The sequence below is a fragment of the Callithrix jacchus genome, chromosome 18 (assembly GCF_049354715.1).
Source record: "Callithrix jacchus isolate 240 chromosome 18, calJac240_pri, whole genome shotgun sequence".
NCBI classification, from domain to species: Eukaryota; Metazoa; Chordata; class Mammalia; order Primates; family Cebidae; genus Callithrix; species Callithrix jacchus.
This window is the reverse complement of record NC_133519.1, coordinates 44,866,870-44,887,414: the sequence shown is the minus strand read 5'-3', so window position 1 is coordinate 44,887,414 and position 20,545 is coordinate 44,866,870. Positions and strand designations below refer to the sequence as shown.

At 35.5% G+C, this 20,545-nt stretch overlaps 1 protein-coding gene and 1 long non-coding RNA gene across 4 annotated transcripts in view; one reads left to right on the top strand and one right to left on the bottom strand.

Annotated features, from left to right (window-relative positions):
• The window catches only part of LOC103789074 (uncharacterized), a 248,658-nt gene extending 243,247 nt beyond the window's left edge, over window positions 1-5,411 (top strand). Inside the window, exon 8 of the long non-coding RNA XR_013529017.1 lies at window positions 1,632-5,411. This is a non-coding gene — a long non-coding RNA (uncharacterized LOC103789074). The remainder of the gene's footprint in view (window positions 1-1,631) is intronic.
• PLA2G4A (phospholipase A2 group IVA) overlaps window positions 1-20,545 on the bottom strand; it is a 160,386-nt gene that overhangs the window by 50,843 nt on the left and 88,998 nt on the right. For all 3 annotated transcript variants that reach the window (XM_002760284.7, XM_078355134.1, XM_078355133.1), the window contains 5 exons: window positions 12,861-13,083; window positions 12,006-12,120; window positions 5,556-5,693; window positions 5,368-5,460; window positions 1,762-1,833 (listed from right to left, as the gene is read on the bottom strand). In XM_002760284.7, the coding sequence (XP_002760330.1) occupies window positions 1,762-1,833; window positions 5,368-5,460; window positions 5,556-5,693; window positions 12,006-12,120; window positions 12,861-13,083 (641 nt within the window). The remainder of the gene's footprint in view (window positions 1-1,761; window positions 1,834-5,367; window positions 5,461-5,555; window positions 5,694-12,005; window positions 12,121-12,860; window positions 13,084-20,545) is intronic.

The window sequence follows — 20,545 nt, the reverse complement described above, 5'->3', positions numbered from 1 at the left end:
GGACAGCGGACATGTGGGAACTCTACTTTCTATTCAGTTTGCCTTAAAATGGAGCAGAAACTGCTCTAAGAACTGCTCTAAAAACTCTACGTAAAAGAGAAAAAATATATACTAACAGCCAAAAAGAAAACATTAACCACATACTAAATATTATGCTGTAGGCAAGGCTCGTCCTGAAACCAAAGCAGCCATATTTAACAGTCCTTGAACTTCTCAGCCTTAAGACTCAGCTGGTACTGTAGGGGTTCTCACATGTACTGACCTTCTAGAGAAATACTTAGTAATGGAGAAACCGTTATTCTATCTCCTCAGTGCTTCCTAAATCAACACAAAAATAATTCTAGAGAAGCTAGGCATCTGATATCTGTCCCCTTTACACTGCTAGTTTCCTTCATTAAAAGGAAATTCAAAACAAAAAGGACTTAAACAACTGAAAAATGTAGACATTTTAAAAATGAAGGAGCAAGGATGAAGACTTGCTTCCTTCCAGGGCAGGGTTCTTCTGGGGTTCGTGCATAACAATCAGGGCTGCTGGTCATTATTTGATTAGGCAGATCATGGGCTGCATAACTCAGCAGGACAGTGGGGGCAGATGAGGGCTGAACCCAGCATGTGCTCCTATGGCCAAGCCTTGTGCCCAGATGAAAGCATTGTCTGTGCAGGGAAGGAATCCTCTTTTTTAAGGTTCACAGGACACCACACACTAGCCAAGCCTTGGTCGCCTGCAGCTGCATTCCCCAGAGAAGGCAGCTTTTCTCTAATTTACATAAACACATCTTCTGAGGAAGTAGTAGCCCAGCTATCAAAAGAGAATTTTAATCTTAGTAGTAATTAAGCAAGGTTAAAACAGGCTCTTCCATGCCTAGCGGAATTAATTAAGTTTTAGACCAGGAAGCATTTAATAACTTCTAAAATCTAGACGGTCATATTCAAGCTGTAATAAGACAGATACATCCATTTCTTATAAAGTCTTCCCTTTGTTTTTTTCTGTTTTTGTTTGTTGGTTTTTTGTTTTTTTTTTTTTTACTATTGGGAACACTTTTATAAATGGCTATCTCAAAACACTGGGTCAAAATAATCTATTTTACCATGAAATATTTACAACAAATGCGACCTTCATATTTGTTGCAAATCTGATCCTCACCTTATCTCTGCCCCATGTCCATCACTATCACGATCCACACCAAACTGAAAACAGCCTCGTCAAAATGTAAAAGGACCCATTTATACTATCAAATAATATATGCCACAAGTTCTTGACACTTTGACCCACATCATCACTAATCCCTTCTCAAGAGGTAGAGTGAAGGCAGTGGGGTAAGGCTCAGGAGTGGAGCGAGAATACAATTTTTCACGTTACTTAATAACAAAACTGTAAAAGACCAAAATTTTCATTTTTAAAGTCATCTAACAAAGGTTCCCAAATCACAGTAACTATGCTGAGAAGCCCAGTGCTCTAATCAGACTTAAAAGAGAATTCAGCATTTCCACCATCTCAGATCTGTTCATTTGTTCAACTTATAGTATTTTTGAGGTATTAAAACAAATTGGGGATATATATATATATGAATATACATGTATGTGCTGCTTATTTTATTACACATGTAATATGCAATCCTCTCTCTCAATAGAAAACTACAATGTCAACATTTCCATTTCTGAAGTGGAGATTACCATCAGCATCTTGAATGAGAAAATCAGACTAAGTGTTCATATCCTTTCCTCATGGATCTCGGCCAGAGAAGTTTCCGGCTCACTCACCTTTGGGTTCGTGTGATTCATCATCACTATCCGAGCTATCATTACTCACAATATGCTTTGTTGTAATATTTTCTGTGAAAAGGAGACAAGACAATTGAAGCATCTTAGGTGTCAAAATTCACAAATTTATTATAAAGAAGTAATCCGAGCAAAACCACAGAATGAGACCTACTAGCTCTGCTAGTCTAAATTTAAACCCGTTTAATAAATACAGATGTATTAGATTTAATCTTGTTTTCAGATTTCTCACCAGAAACAAAATTTCCTAGGATATGAAAAATTAGTGTATATTTGTTAATTCATGATTTAAAGAGGATAATTTTTATGTTAATCATGATTCCAACAAAAAGCACAACTTGATTATAGGAAGCTCTTGTTATACCAAAAAATACTTGTTTTTCTTCATTATTTTTAAGTGGTGTTTATGAAGGTAGCGGATAAAACCAGAACCTACAGGGGAGTACAGAACAGTTTTCTTTAAATGAATGAAAGATATTAACATATATTATCTTTTGATTTCCAATAATATTGTAAAATTGTCAGTTGAAATTCACCTTCTGATGTCAAGAATTTGTGCTTTCTGCAGAACATATTAAGAGAACAGTTATAAAAACTAAAATAACAACCAGAAATCCTTAAAACAAAGACAGCAGTAAAATCTAGCATGATGACTAGTTATCTGTTTTCTGTTTTTAAACGGTTATCCAGGCTGGGCTGCAGCAGCATGACCCCTGCTCACTTCAACCTCTGCCTCTGTGCTCAAACAATCCTTCCACCTTAGCCTCCTGAGTAGCTGGGTCTATGGGATGGACCATCATACTTGGCTAATTTTTTTATTTTTATTTTTTGTAGAAATGAGGTCTCACTCTATTGCCTAGGCTGATCTCAAACTCCTCCACCCAGGCAATCTTCCTGCCGTGGCCTCCTAAAGGGCCGGGATCATAGGCATGAGCCACCGTGCCCAGCCTAGTTGTCTGTTTCAAGTAAAATGTCATGAATGATCAAGGCTATGTAATGGAAGGGTTAATAAATGCTTAAGACAGTGGATTGACATTTTTTTTTTTTTTTTACTGGCATGACTATACATTTGATAAAATGTTCACAAGCCAATATTATTAGTTTCATTTCATGACTATTATCAATAGTAATTTTGTTACACGAAGGTATGGGAGATGTTAAGGAATGATCTACTCCAGGTGACATATAATTAGATGTGTTTCTAGACCTACACGTATTTTGTTTTCCTTCCTTTTGCATTTTCTTTCTTCCTTTCTCCCATCCATTTCTTCTTTCCTTCTTTCCTTCCTTCCTTCCTTTCTCTCTCTTTCTTTTCTTTCTGTCACATTTGATAGTTTGATTTAAGAAAACAGTTCACCAAAATAGTGTCTTATTTGTAAGGAAGAACTTCATGATATGAATAGCTAACTATCTTGAATTTACATATTTTTCATCCTAGTATAATGTACAACTCTCTCTCTCAAAAGTGTAAATTTTTCACATTCATTCAAAACTCCTTAGAGAGTAAATAATTTCAGAGTTACCTGACTAGTCCAATTTACCTTAAAGTCTTTCTTCAGAAAGAAGAAAACAGAAAAGCAAAAATCATCTCTGAACACTCCTTTAGGAGGTAGACGTTAGTCAGCCAAAGGATAGAGTAGTCACCAGGAGTCCTCAGAGTCCTCTCAGTCACCTCTCTGGTTTCATTTCTGGAAATCCTTACTTAATCTGAGGTAACATGCTTCCTGCCGACTGGCGGATCACACATACACGATATTCCCCCTCAGTCTGACACACAGTGCGAGTAAATAGGCTGCCAGACTGCCGGCCTCTAAGGAAACTTCTCAACAAAGAACCTTCTCAAAACTACTTCGTATAAACCTCCTCCTTTTCCTTGGCCTTTAGCCACTGTCTCACCCACATTCAGATATGTTATTTCAGTCCTATTCTCTTCCTGCCTTAAGAAGAAAAAAATAACAAACCCTAGGTTATCTGGGTTATTCAACAGAGGAGAACAGGAAGCAAGCCTCAATATGTGATCTTCTTTCTTCTTTTATTTTTTTCTTAAAATCTTCCCATAATTTAGAGAAAGGCTTTGTTATTTCCACAAATAGCTGAGAACAGGACATTCATCTGGGATATAACGTTCATTAAATAAATCAAGGAAGATCATTTTATCGTGATACACTTTGCCTTGCAGTTACTGGTAAGAGAATGTGCCCCACAGTACATGTCACAGCAGACTCATGAGTGCCACCTGCCTTGTCTGCTCATTAACTGGGTGATGAGCAGACAACAGTAAGTAAACAAGCACAAGGTGCCTTATTTGTTTGTTTTTATTTTTATTTTAAAATCTTTGGCTCCAATGAAATTATAAGATCACTTTTCCATTATTCATTAAGAACTAACCAAAAATACAAATGATACTCTTGAAAATATTATAAACTATAGGAGTTTACTGCACTAAATATAAATATCAAATAAATTATCAAATAACTAAAATCAATTCTTGTAGGCACAGTGGCAATACTGCTTATAAGCCACCTTAAGGTTTAAATTAATGTTACACTTGTATTCTCTCTTGCATGTAAACTTAATTAAATCAATTGGCATTGCCTGAGATACCAAGGACGGCTTGTTTAAAATTCCTGCAGTAAGCTTTTTGTATGCAAGCATTCTTCAAGTAAATTAATTATTTAAAAAGTCATCAGTGTTATCCTGTCAACTCCTCTGTTCTCAGATAGATCTGTGCTACTTCCCGAATACAGAAGGGATAGCAGGTAGCGGTGCTGATACTCCGCCAGGGGCTTCCCCTGATCCCTGCTGTTATGGCTCCAAATTCAGATTTAGCATTCCACCATTTCTTTATGCTATCAGTCAAAACAAAAATTAGTCTTGATTAAAATACAGGTGGCAGGGCTTTTGGAAGATACTGAAGGTAATTTTTTTTTGGCTTTTAGCCAAAATTTATTCATTTAAGAAAACATGTTTCTATGGTATTATTCTTATAATGAATGAAAACCACTGGTCCCCAGTTGAGATGGTCTGCTTTCTCAGGTTTTGTAAATGTTTGTAATTTATTGTAGGCTAATGGGTTCGATTTAATGAAAATCATTAGTTTAAGTTTACTAGAGGTAATTTGATTTCTTTTCCTTCTTTTGGATATAGATTAGTATAAGATACTAACAGAATTCCGGTGAGTTAATATTTAAGGGTTAAATAAACTGTGACAAGCATAAACTTAAGTGTTACACTGTATTTAGCTGTTGGTGAAGCTAATCTTTAAAAAGCTATTCTTATTTGATAAAAAGAGGACTTTCTAATAAAATAATATGTTTAGCAGTGTAATGAGAAAAAGGAATAGAGCTGCGTTCTATTAAAAATTACTCTTAAGAATTAGTCATTTTTATGAGTTCTATAACCTCAGTGTCAAAATAATACTTGAGAAGTAACTTACATATTATTTTTAGGAAATATTTAGGTTGAGTCAACCAAATTATTAATAAATTTAGAATTAAAATATTTATGAATATTTAATAATCTATGTATGTTAATAAAATGTATTAATGTAGCAAGATTTTTATCAATGTAAGCACATCTTTAGGATACCTAATTCTTCCTCCATTGTGGAGCCTCTACTCTGCGAACCAGAAACGCCCAAAACTCTGTTGAACAATATGGAAAATGCACTGCCCCAGACACCTAAAATAAAGCAGAAACAAAGAATAACTTAAAATGTACCAGGATTCAAAATGGTCAAACAAATCAGTGATAATATCTTTATTTTGATCACTTACCCATTAAGAAATGCAACGGGTTTTCTTCATACTTCTTAACAACTGTTCCCATAAAAAATTTGCTTCCAAATAAGTCGGGAGCCATAAAAGTACCATATTTAGCCATGCCAATTTCGTATGGACTAAATTCAACCCAATCTGAAAGCATTTAAAAACAAGGCAATCCATTAATAGGAAAATGCTCCAGCATGGTGTACACAGCTAATGATCACTCTAATCATGTTATGCTTATTCTCATTCATTTATTGAAAATGTTGAAAACATTAGCCAAATGCCCATTATGTATATGACATTGTGTAGAAGTTGGGGAAAAATGCTTAGACAGTAAGACAATACAAAAAGATTCCTTCTAATTTGCAGAAATTGGTTACACTTTTCTATTTAAAAACTCAGATGTCTTTTTGAAGTCAGTTTTCATTCTACAAAATAGAAAACTGAAAACTGCTAACTAGATATAAATTTCATGGAGCAGACAGAAGAAATTAAACTCTTCGTTAACATTGCAAGCATCTGTTAAAATGAAATAAAATGTTTCCTAGCATTTACCTTTTCTTCATCTTTAAATTTTGCTTACTAACCATCGATTCTAATTCCACGAGATTGCAATACAAAGTCTTTGGGTTGAATGCCTTAGAAAAACATGGTAATAATGTCAGTGACATAGCCGGACTGTCTGGGATCAAATCCCATTCTGCTGCTTACACACTATGCTTAATGACTTGGGAATATTATCCTTTCTCTGTTTTAAGTCCCTAATCTGTAAAATGTGAATAAAATTAGTAGGTAGTGTGTAGGGTTATTTTGAAGATCCAATGAGTTAAGAAATCCTGGTCAACATGGTGAAACCCCGTCTCTACTAAAAATACAAAAAATTAGCAGGGCATGGTGGCGCGTGCCTGTAATCCCAGCTACTCAGGAGGCTGAGGCAGGAGAATTGCCTGAACCCAGGAGGCGGAGGTTGCGGTGAGCCGAGATCGCGCCATTGAATTCCAGCCTGGGTAACAAGAGCGAAACTCCTTCTCAAAAAAAAAAAAAAGAAAAGAAATATAAGCAGCTTAGAAGAGGGCATAGCACATTTTAATTTCTCAATAAATAGTAGCCACTTTATGTTTCATGTGTCCCCATGAAACATATGTCTATAACTATGTCTAATTATCACTGCATCTTACTGTCTTCAGCAAGAACTCCTGGTTTCTGATTCCCATTTTCTACACTGGCCACTCCTTCATTCTTCTTCTTGTTGGTAAAGGATGCTATTGTTCATGCCACTACTCTCTTTAAGATGACCCTTGATGGTTCTCTTTCCTTTTAGCTTACAACTAAAAGATCAGTGCTGTAGGCTCCATCACCAGGTAAGTTTAGCACCTGGTCACCTATCCATTTGCCCACCATGACCATACTGATACAAAGTGCTTTATTCTCTCTCTTGAACCTTCACGATAGCCTCCTAAAATGCTTCTATACTCTGTTCACCTATTACCTTTTTGATATCCCATACCCAGAAGAAATCTTTAAAAATATAAATCACAGCACACCAGTGTCATCTGAAAGCTTCCCATTACATTGAAAACAAAAACAGCCTACAACGTTCCATCCTGGCCTAGCTCCCACTCGCTGTGAGATTGGCCACATCTCCTAACAGTGTTCTGTCCCATTTTGTCTTGCGTATCCCACTTCAGCTGCAGTCTTTTCGCTGTTCATCAGAGACGTCAAGCTCATTCCCACTTTGTATACACTTGCTATTTTCTTCTGCTGTTACAAGGCTTGCTCCTACTGAATCTTTAGTTTAGGGTCTTTGCTGATGGTCGGTTATAAAATCCCAACATCGTCCACCCCTGCCCAACTCATAATTCTCTGTCCCATTTCATTTGTTTTTCTAGTTTTTCCCTTTCTGAAATTTTATGTTGGGAATCTCTTATCCAACAATACAAAATCCAAACAATTCCAAAATTCATAAGTTTTTTCGTTACTCATTTGGTGGTAAAACCTGATCTGAAACCATTTGGTGGTAAAACCTGATCTGAAACCATTTGGTGAGAAATCAGTCTTAAATGTCGGTGGGTACTCTTATAATTCATTTATCCCACTCGATATGAATATTTAGGTAGCCTATTGAAGAAATATCACTGTTTGATTATAAAAACCCACTGGGGTATTAAGTAATACACAATATGAGTACCTTTATACCTTTAAAATCCGAATATTTTGAATTCTGAAACACATGTCACCAAAGGTTTCAAAAAGGAATTGTGGATCTATATTTATTGTTTGTTCAATGGTAGATCACAACATTCTCCTTTCACAAAGGAAGGAATGAAATCACAATTTTGATAACATTATAATTCATTGTATGTCAAAGGCAAATGGTACCTATACTCTTCATCAGAAAGTGGTGCGATTTACAATGATTTACATGGAGTACTTGAGACATGACTAGCAATGAATCAGAGTCTGTTAGGAAAATTCCTGTATTCATACAAGTTATTGCCCTATCTCTCAATTTCACACCCTATCATGGGAACTGAAGCGTAACAACTTCCTGGTCGCAACTTTTCTAGCGAGTTCTTCTTTATTAGTGCTGTGGCCTGGGAACACAGTAACTACGGGCCTTCTCAAAAGCTAAGATGAGCCCTGCGCTCTTCATTGAAGAACTCACGGTATTAGTCTTCAACTACTTCTCTCCTGCTGGTGACTCTACCTGTTGACCCCAACCTCTCTCCTGACCTCCAGATACTGCCAACTTCCTCTGGGACCCTTACACTCAGATACTCTGTCATCTTCTCCCACTAGACTTCCCTAGATAAGAACTCCTCACTCTTCTTCCGGGCCAGCTTAGCTATTTCAGTAAACCGTGCCATCACTGTCAAATCCATCATTGCACCACACCGATGACTCTAAGGCCTCTCATATCCGTCTACTCTTTTCATTCTTTATAAGCAGGTCCCTAGTTCCAGGCCTTTATTTATCACTTCATTCCTTTCCCTTCTGTCTTTAACTGGACACGAAAGTACTTTTTTCAAAAACACAATGTAAATAATTTTATTGCCCTGCACAAAATCATTATTTCCTATTATCATCAAAAGTAAATAAAAATATTTCTGTCTAGAATTAAAATCATTCCATAACTTGGGACTAATGGTGTCTCCAAATGTAACATCTTTCTTCACCACTGTGTGCATAAGTCCTAGGGTAGTTTTTTTTTTTTCAGTGATGCCCAGAACATACCTCTGCTTCCCTTATGAGTGTTTTCTCATCTTGTTTCCACACAAAGATGTCTTTTTACCTGTACTTGATAGATCCTTCTACGTTCAACTTAAATCCAAGCTTCATCACCCTCACGAAGTCCTTCTTATGACTATACTAAATCTCTATGAGAGCTCACCCTTCTGTCAGGTCCACATACTTCTGTCATGTATAGGCATATTATAGGAATTTTTCCATGCTTTATTTTCGTCTCTTTAATAGGATTATAACTTTCCTGAAGAAAAGTACTATCTTTGTACTCCTATAGTGCCTTGACAAAAAATGTACCATGATGCTGAGTTCATAACCAGAAGGTGTCATCCCTAAATGCAGTTCATTCACCAGTGGAAAATTTTAAATGAACGTTTTAACTCCTCTCAGCAAGGTGATGTAGTGGAGGAGTCAAGAATTTCTAACAGTTTAAACACGAATGTTTATTTGTTGAAAATTTCCAAGGAATTTCTAAATGAAACATGTTTAAAATTATTCCAAGAGGGATGGAAAATGTTATCTGGTATTGTTAAAGTAAAATTATTAATAAAGCTTCTGTAACCTAATTTGGTTATTTGGCTTTTTAAAATATAATTCAGAGACTCTCTCAACTTTTCCCTCTACAGAGCCACCTTCATTCTAAGCATATATTAGAAGAATAAATGACAGACATGTCTCTAGTCTTTTTTCTCAGTAACTCATGTAAAGCTACTTGAACCTCAAGACATGTACCGTAAGATGCCTTATCTGGGTACAAGATTCATATAATTAATGTTTAATGATTTTGTCTAAATCTGCTGGAAGGCACAGCTCAAACCTCCTCATCACAGAAGCTTAACAATGAAGGTGTACCCCTCATCTCAGTAGCAGTACTGCAATTAGGCAGATGTCGGAATCAAACACATGCAGGTTCAAAGACTACTAACTGAATGTAAGACAGCCTTTCCTCAGTCTAGAAGAACCCAAAATACCCACTCACCCAAATATTATTTATTAATTATTTTAGTTAGGTTTTCTTTGAAAATGGCTATTGACTAAAAATTCAGAATAAAATATAACCACTGTGAAAAGTCCAGAACAATCAAGATAATAAAAATAAACCTATTATATCTTTATGCCTTTTTATAGTTTTCAGTCTTATCTTAAGCACATTTCATATTATTGTATTAATATCTCTGTAAGATAAATCCTAAGGTTAATATCCTTTTTAAATAATGAAGAAAATAACGAATCAGAGATTACATGACTAGCCTGAGGTATTCAGCTTAGAATTATTGTGAGACAAGGCTTCTAAATTACAACCTAGTGCTCTTTTGGCCATATCATTATTCTTCCTGGGTGAAGGATGATTTATTTGGCCATGCAAAAATCTGACTAGCATGCAAGTGTTATAGACCAACGAATTCCAAAAATTTCAAAACTTTACAAGATAATAGCTATGGGGGGCAGGAAAGCAATTTCATTATGGCGCTTACTTTGCTTATGTCATAAAGTCTCAACTCTCTACTATGAACTCCATTAGGGCCCAAGGTGTGTGTTTCCTTGTTGCTGCCGACCATACCGGATTTATCCCAGTCCCTGCTGCACATCCCCCTCCATAATCCAATAATTAAATTTGCCTTTCATATTCAAATCCTATTCATTTTTAAGATCTAGAGCTCTGACTTTTCTTATACAGCTTTCACAGAACATTCTAATTTGTTAAAATTTCCTGGAAACGTATTATTGGGGCCTGCCATTGTTTTACAAACTTTATCTCACTTCCTTGCAAAATATAGTGAGCCGTTGCATCTTCATTTAACAGGTGAGAAAACTGGGTCTAACAGAGGTCCTATCGCTTGGTCAAAGTGACAATGTATAGGAACAGTTCTGTACTCTCTTGTGCCTTAACTTCTTTAATAAGTACTGTAAATTTTCCAAACATTATAAGGTCTTATAGGGTGGGGGTGATATATTGTGGTGAGGAAAGGAGTTCATCCTTAGTGCCTGCAGAATATAACCTACATAATCAAGTATCACTGTATACACATCAGAAGTCAATATAGTAAAATAAAAAGAAAAAAGGATTTTTGAAACCAATTCTCAGCACTTCTAATTACTTTCGAAGTGGTAATGTGCAAACTATTTAATCTATATGAGGTTCTGGTTTTTCTTCTGTGGAACAGAGCTAAAAATACCTACTCCAGGGTTGTAGTAAACATGGAATAAAATAATAAATGTGCTAAGTGCCTTATGAACCGTAAGTATGACAAACATTTTAGCCAATATTTTCACAAACACTTGAATGGATGGATCCCATATGTGTTAATTTTTGTAAACTCTTCAAAATTCTTGTCTGAGAGGCAGTGGAGAGAATAGTGAAAATTACAAAAGGATCCTGGATATATATCTGCTAATAACACACCATTCACGATGATTTGTTAAGCTCATGGTGTGTCTGAAGTCCCTGAGATACTTTTCCTAAAAACAGAATGAAACCCACCAGCCATGGTAGCCATTGTGCTGCAGACTGATCCTGACAGAGCCCGGCAAAAGTATGATGTTGTGTACTTTGAAAACATTCCACAAAATGTAACGTGGTTGACATGTACTGTGCAGTTAACCCTACTAAACATATACAGACTGTTTTCCTTGTAATTATTCCCTAAAGAATATAACTATTGACCTAGCATTTACACTGTAGCAGGTATTGTGAGTAACCTGGAGATGACTTAAAGTACACAGAAGGAAATGTAGAGGTTACCTGCAAATACTGTGCCATTTTCTATAAGGGGCCTGAGCATCCACTGAATTTGATATCCACAGGGAGTCCTAGAGCCAAACCCCCGTGAGTACCCAGGGACAACTCTAGATCATATTACCCAATTAATGAAAAGATAACCAACAAGTAAAAGAACTTGCATTGCCTCAAAGCACTAGGCACGTTATTTTGTCAAAAGTTGTTGAGAAACAGATAACTAAAATTGAGGTATTGATTGTATTCCTGATTATTTTACTATATTAAATGAAAATATATTAGTTACTAGTGTCATGGAATATTCTCTACAACCAGCAAATTGTCTCGCTTGATACTGTCTTATATTTTCAAAGTCTTATGTCACAGAAAATACATTAAAATGAACAACTGAAATTGCTTATGACTTTCTTCTAAAGAAAATCATGGGACCCTGCAAGTCAGAGGTTCCAGGAGGTGTTGTGAGAAAGGAAACGGCATACCTGCAAACATCAGCTCTGAAACGTCGGGTTTGACATGAAGACACGTGAAAAGAGGTAAAGGGCACTGTGCAGCACTGACTTTTTCCTTCAAACTACTCAGGGTAGTATTCATCCTCTGTCCACAGAAGAAAGAAAAAGCTGACTTTAAATTTATAAGCAGATACCTGTTTATAAATAGAATGCTATTTAAAATAGCACTTCCAATCAAAATCTCATAATTTTACAATAAAAATAAGTCTTATTACTTCTAGAAATTACTAGGTCCTGAATGAACAACAAAAAGTAAGCCCTATGGAAGTAACTGTCTTCATTTTGAAAATAATCTTAACTCTAGAGACTGTGTCTACATCTGAACTGGAGAATGAATTAGCAACTATGGAGCCCAGAAGAAACTTGGCCCCTGGACTCCCTGTCTCAGGCTCTCCTCTGCTCCATCTGTAACAAAACATCTCACTGCAATCACATATCAAGTGGGTCTCTTCTATATGATCTCCCTCCTTTCTTGACTGTTCAGGCTAAGTTCATTCTTCCTCATCTAAAAATGTTATCCTTCTTGGAGGGAACGGGCAGTTAAGGGTTCAAATGTGAATCCCGCCCCCCCCAGAAAATGAATATTTCCTCAAAATGAAAAGCACTTCCTCACACATTCAAATCCTTTACATCATTTGAATGAATTAGTAAGCACTAGTTTGAAAGGTAGAAGAGTTACGATATCTGGTGGGGAGAATGGGTGCAGTACACAGAGTTGGAAGAATAAGTAGAGTCCAGTGATTTTTATAAAATGTATTGCATTTTCTTTTATCATATGCTTCGTCTACTTGTTTTAAAAGTAATGTAGAGTGAACTGTAACTTACATTATGAATTAGTGTTTCTCCTATTAGCATCCCAAAGATATCAGTAAAGGTGACAGGCTGTCCAGAGCTTTTCTTCTTCCATAAAGACTCAACGTATCTTTTAACTTTCTGTGGTGTGAGAAGTAAAAGGGGGTTGTGGCTAACATTTTTCATTAGTTCTTCATTAATCTCCTCTGGCCCTTTCTCTGGAAAATCGGGGTGAGAATACAAGGTTGACATGTACCTACACAGAAAACAAAGCACAATCAGTAAAGATAAAGGGCATTACACAGCCGTCTCCAAAGAAACCAGGTACTCTGTAAATGAAGAATGGTGGTTAACATTGGTTCACTTCATTATCTGATGGCAGATATTAACAAATGTAAGAAAAGAACGTGTCAATCAGAAAGGAGTTGGTCTACCATGAAGGCAAAGTCAGAAAGAGGTATCAGAGGAAACACTGAACTTCCCTGCACAGTCCAAGAGAGAGGGTGCCTGACTAGGCCCACTGTCCACTATTTAGTGTGCCAGGAATGAGGATCTCCATCAGACTATTTGAGATTGATGACAGAGCACATCTGAGTCATGTAAATGAACTGACTTGTCTGGCTCCAAGACTAGTCAAGCAATCTGATCATCTAAGTTTCCATGATGCTTATCTTCAGGTAGAAAATGTGCTGTCCCGACTATGGTGAATTCCTAATTCCCTTGACAAATGCTTTTTTCCCCCTTAATTATTCATTGGCCAGTTAGACAAAATCTCGAACCTTGTTAACTGCAGCTCTGAAGGCAAAATCCTAAAGAGCAACAAGGTCATTAGAGTAAATGCTTTCTTCTTTTTTTTTTTTTTGAGACGGAGTTTCCCTCGTTACCCAGGCTGGAGTGCAATGGCGCGATCTCGGCTCACCGCAACCTCCGCCTCCTGGGTTCAGGCAATTCTCCTGCCTCAGCCTCCTGAGTAGCTGGAATTACAGGCGTGCGCCACCGTGCCCAGCTAATTTTTGTATATTTAGTACAGATGGGGTTTCACCATGTTGACCAGGATGGTCTCGATCTCTTGACCTCGTGATCCACCCGCCTCGGCCTCCCAAAATGCTGGGATTACAGGCTTGAGCCACCGCGCCCGGCCAGTAAATGCTTTCTTATGAAGCCTCTTGGCTGCCAGCCATTTGGCCACTTCTGGTACAACTGGAAATCACCATGAGCCTTGATATTTGACATCTAGACAATAAATATTCGGTTATTGTGCTCCTTCCTGTGAACCAATACCTCTAGTATGGTAGATCTCATGCTGAATATTAATTACTTGTTGACTTATCTTTTTCCCTCAATAAATTGTGTCCCCTTTCTTCAGGAAATAAACTTGGTTTATTCATCTGTTTTAGCCTCAGTGACTAGTTAATGTCCAGCATATGACAAGCACAGCTTAGAAAACTCACAGAACAAACAGAATATGTAAACACTTCACCACTTCATCCAACCAAGGAGAAAATAGCACATGTTTTGATCTCTGACTTCCCTGGGATTCAAATCAAAATGTCTATTATAATGGTTATTGTCCCTTCAAGGGGAGAAAACTAATTCTTGTTGGGCCCCTACTATATTCTGGACATTGTGTTAGTTAATTGTTCACAAGTGGTTGATTTGAAGACTCACAGTGGTTTTCAGTTTTTAATTATCAGGAAAAAGAGCATTGGTGAATTTAAATAACATGCTCATATTCCCCAATATATAGCAACAGAACTGGAATTCAAAATTTGTCCTCTCCCCAATAGGCTTTTTTTTTAGTCTATTATACAAGACTTCAGTTTTTAGAGACCAAACTATTCCCATTAAAATAAATTATAATTCCTTATTGGGTTCAGAGTTACTTGGAGACAAGCTGAGAATAATGATCAGTTAATAAATGGAGAGTAGCAGACCCACAATGGAACACATGCACAGGAAAAAACTTTAATATACTTTTATGCCACAAATTGAATTAGAAACAATTCTCTCAATATGTGGTAATGATAAACCAAATGGACTTGCCCAACTCAACCTAGTATAATCACCAAATATCTATAAAAATACAGCTTTGAATCCTTGAAAGATACACAGTTCATTTATTCCTATAGTTATTCCAAAGTCTACCATGTGATCCATCCAAATCAATAAAGATCTGATATTCTGGACCTTGTCATACTTTTAACAAATGCACAATGTACTCTCTGAAGGCTGAAGTAAACTGGTGTTCTCTCTCTCTCTCTCTCTCTCTCTCTCTCTCTCTCTCTCTCTCTCTCTCTCTCTCTCTCTCTCTCTCTCTCTCTCTCTCTCCCCCCCCCTCCCCTCCCCCCTCCCCACCTCATAAGCAGTTGGCTTGGAAATACAAGCCCTGGTGAGAGACAGAAAATCGTAGAATACTTCAACCATTGACATTGGGTTAATGGTCTCTGCTTGTTCAGCATTTATGACATATATTCCTCAGAATTCACTAAATGAGTTCGATAGTCTTTTCATGGTGTCCGTGCAGTTACATCTGAGTGAGACTGTCTCAAAAAATAAAAAATCAAATATACGAATATCATCCGAATTTGTAACTTTATAGTTAAGCCTTTATTTTCATCTCTTTACCAGTAATGTTTCCCAATTATACCAATCAAGTTTCAAAAAGAGAGTACTTTAGACATAGGAGGGCCTCTATAAATTAGTTAATGAATGAAAGGGTCTTAGGTTTATTTGTCGCTAAATCTGTAAACATTTGCCTCTACTTTTTCAACGTATTTATAAGAGACGACACCTCTTTTTTTTTTATCTAAATGCATTTCAGGTCGTGTGACATTTTAGATGTAAATCAGCCAGAGAAGAAGAAATGTTCAGTTCAATGCCCATCTCCAAATCAAATGGTCAATGTTCTAAAACATCAGTAGCTAACCACCAGGACTTGCTGAATCCAAACCTTCTGGGGTAAACATTTAGAATTTTGGGGCTTAAAGAAGTGCAGAAGTGATTTTCATCTGCAACCAAGATCTGGAATCTCAAATCTTCTTGAGAAGACCCTCAACACCTGTTAAGCAAATATCTTAAAATCCTTTAAAAACTCCTAAACTAATTTTCCCATAAAATGCAGCTGCTTACACATTTCTTCATTTAGTGATTAAGCAACTGTGTCCTAAAGAAAGTCAGGCACTGCGCTAGGTAAGAGAGGTTCATTAGGGGACAAGACCATCTTAGCCCTTAAACAACAAATTTTCTCTAACAAATATTGACCTTTGAGTCGGTTACACCTTATGTGACCCCTTCTGTTAATGCTATTTCTTTTTTCACCGTTGCAGCAATTTTCTGTACTACTAAGCTGAATGTGCTCACTCTCAAATTCTATTTTAGTTAGTTCAGTGAATTGGGCCATTCTCACGTCTTTTTAGATGGCAACGCTGTACAAACATGGCACTCAACATCCGGTAGCCCCTGGAAGAACAGTTGAGGAAGAAAGCTGTGCTCATCCTGAGCGAAAGAACACAGGATTACTGTGCTGACTTTTTAATGCACTCATTTCAGGTCTCCGGGTTAGCTAACACTTACAGCTAAAGAATCACAAGTATCATCCAAAATTAATCTCAGAAGTAATTACCATAAAGGTAGTAGCAGCTATAAGGGAAGCTTTGTCCTACCTAAAACTCTCTTTTATGATCACAGAAAACTTTCTGGGAGGTCCAGGGCTTCTCCAGGTATTTCCGTATTACCTCACTTACGCCAGCTAACGGCCATGTGTCAGCAGAATATAAAAGGTTACACAACACAGAAGCGTAATTTGTTTTTCCAAGCCTTTCCGAATTCCTTCCTTTGAACTTTTTACCGTCTTACTTATACTTTTTAAGAGAGAACTGTGACCATGAATCATCCTGACCACCTTTTCTTGTGCCTCAGGGAGCGTCTCTTCTTTCCTTGGCTAACACCTCCACCTGCGCTTTCCATCTGTGTCCTGTCTCTGCTGGTCTTTTTCTATCCATGATCTTTCCATTTCTTTATCTTCCATCTATCCCTCGACAGTATTTCCTATACCTCAGACATCTACGCAAATGCTCAACTTTCTTAAATTCAGAAAAAATAAATAAAAACCCTTCCCCAGGCCCTATGTTCCCCTCAAACAATGACTCCGTCCTTCTCTTCTAAACAGAGTACTTGAAATAATAGATGGCTCTTACGAGGTCATGTTCCTACTCTTTGTACTTTAACGTTTTATTGGGCCCTTATGTTTTGCAGTTTCATGTTCAAAATTATCTTTTAATTACTCTAACCGGTGGTTCCTGCTAAAACCACTAACCAAACTCAGTCCTTTGCTAAGCTTTTCACAGATTTTCAACATTGTGAAACATCCCTCCCTCCTTGAAAAATCCTTCCCTCTAGATCTCATTTTTCACTTGATTCTCCTCTATGACAGCTTATTTGCAGCCTCCATTAGGGTTTTCTTTTTATCTATTAAGTTTCAGAGTGTTATAGGATTCCATGAATTAAATTCTTGATGATAAAAGCTAAAATGGCAGAAGTTGGTGGAATTACCTGTGGAGGACATATTGATATAACAGACCAAAAGAGAAGCCCTGAGGGAAAGCCCACATTAAGGAGAAAAACTGTGGAAGTGGGAGGGACAATGTATGCAGGAGAGGCCAGAGAGGATGAAATAAAATCAAAGAGTCCTGATGGGAACAGTCAGAAAGAAGCTCAAAGCAATGTGCAAAACGTCTCAGGCTCCAGTCTCTCCCTCCTCCATGCCACGCACCCAAAGGACTCAAAGAAAACAAGAACTTCGCAAATTAAGTGGCCTGTGAATGAAACTCGGTTACCAGGAGTGAGCAGCCTGTTAAGGAAGCGAAATGAAAAGGGAAAAGCTGATCCTTAAGGAAATAAGACTGTGAAAGAGGGAGTAGAAATATATATATATATATATATAAAATATAAGTATATATATAGTATATATAGAGAGAATATATATACTTCTCTCTATATGTATCTATATAGTTCTATATATAGAATATATATAGATATACATATATACTTCTTTATCTTTCACAGTGTATATATATATATACTTTATCTTTCACAATATATATAAGTATACATATAGTATATATAGAGAGAATATATATACTTCTCTATATGTATCTATATATATAGTTCTACATATAGAATATATATAGATATACATATATACTTCATCTTTCACAGTATATATATATATATATACATACACTATCTTTCACAATATATATATAAGTATACATATAGTATAGAGAGAATATATATACTTCTCTATATGTATCTATATATATAGTTCTACATATAGAATATATATAGATATACATATATACTTCATCTTTCACAGTATATATATATATATATACATACACTATCTTTCACAATATATATATAAGTATACATATAGTATAGAGAGAATATATATACTTCTCTATATGTATCTATATATATAGTTCTACATATAGAATATAGATATACATATATACTTCATCTTTCACAGTATATATATATATATACATACACTATCTTTCACAATATATATATAAGTATACATATAGTATAGAGAGAATATATATACTTCTCTATATGTATCTATATATATAGTTCTACATATAGAATATATATAGATATACATATATACTTCATCTTTCACAGTATATATATATATATACATACACTATCTTTCACAATATATATATAAGTATACATATAGTATAGAGAGAATATATATACTTCTCTATATGTATCTATATATATAGTTCTACATATAGAATATATATAGATATACATATATACTTCATCTTTCACAGTATATATATATATATATACATACACTCTCTTTCACAATATATATATAAGTATACATATAGTATATATAGAGAGAATATATATACTTCTCTCTATATGTATCTATATAGTTCTATATATAGTATATAGATATACATATATACTTTATCTTTCAGTGTGTATATATATACACTTTATCTTTCACAATATATATATTATATAAGTGTGTATATATATAGTATATAGCGAGAATATATATACTTCTCTCTATATGTATATATATAGTTCTATGATAGAATATATATAGATATACATATATAAAACTATATATGTATATCTATATATATTGTTCTATATATAGAATATATATAGATAGACATATATGCTTCTTTATCTTTCACAGTATATATATATCTCATATATATAAATGTGTGTGTGCACATTTAAAAATCCTTTAATTACATTTCACAGGACATGTTTACTGACAGGAGAATATAAGAAGATATTGCACCAAATCTATAACCAGAGCAATAACTGCAGTTCACATATAGCTCACGCATACAAAATTATATCCCCAAATCAGCACTCAAGGTCTAGTCTTGCTTTATTAGATGAGTTTAAGAAAGTGAGCTTCTTACATTTGTCAGTGATGGACAACACGGAGCGAATAAATAATGAGTATAAAGAAAGAAAACCACTTGAAGATTAATAACAAAATGATTGAGTAGGCGAACTAATGGAAGGGTCCAAGATTTTCTAACACATTACTCACTAAACAGGCAGATGCCTGCTCTTACCTTCAAGGGAAAGAATGATGATGGGCTACTCCCTTCTTTCAGAAGAAATAAATCATTTTGAGGGTACATATAGAGAAGACAGCAATGCTGACTCTAGGTTTTCGTCTCATAACTAGTCTGATTCTAAACATTTAAAAAAACTGTAGATTATTTAAATGTGATATTCTCTATGAAATATATACGTACAAGAAAAAAGTTTGGTTTAGTAGAAAGAACTCAGAATGACAGATCAAAACCCTGGGTTTATATGCTAGCTCTACTAGAGATGTTAGACAAGTCATTTGGCTTCTATGTCAAATTTTCTTTAGCATGAAAATGAAGAAACTCCTATCTGTCTCACAAGATAAAATGACACAGAATCTTTAAAATGCTAGACATATATGATAATCTGATAGATGAATTTTGCCATGGCCGAATGAATAAAAAGGCCTTGTAAGTCCAAGACAGATCTTCATTAATAAGGTGATACTCTTATTTGAGACATGTGAGCAAGGATTCCATTTGATTTTCAGTGTGCTTACGTGAGGCAAGCAAACCAAAAGTATGTAGTGTCATTTCTGAAGATGTTTTATAAATATATTTGCAAAAATCTAGAAGGTACAAGTATTATACATATGATGTTTTAAGTCTCCACCTAAATACATTTAAAGGACTAACGTCATATTTATGTAGATGAAAACCAATGAAATATACAGGATTTCCATATTCAAAATGGTTTTGTTTGTTCTGTGTACTATGGTATCTTGCATCTTATTCTATTTGCCCTAAAGAAGAAAATGAATATGGAGTGAATCATGTAGTTAGACATGTTCACTGAAGGACTACAAATCAGCAAATTATAAGAAGATTAACTTAATTATGGGTAGAGTATGTTGTTCCACTTCTATATTTATCTAGAATTATTTTCAATTTGTCTTTTTTATGTTTTAACTACATTTTAAGCTACAAAGTGGCTTCAAAAGAGTAAATTTGCAACAAAATTTACTATTAGGTATGAATTTGTCTTTAAAAACTCTTTTAAAGCATATTGTGGCATCAAACTGGAAAGTTTCAGTAATTTAAAGTTAATGTTCAATTTTCTCAACCCTCTTTTCTAGTGCTTGAGTT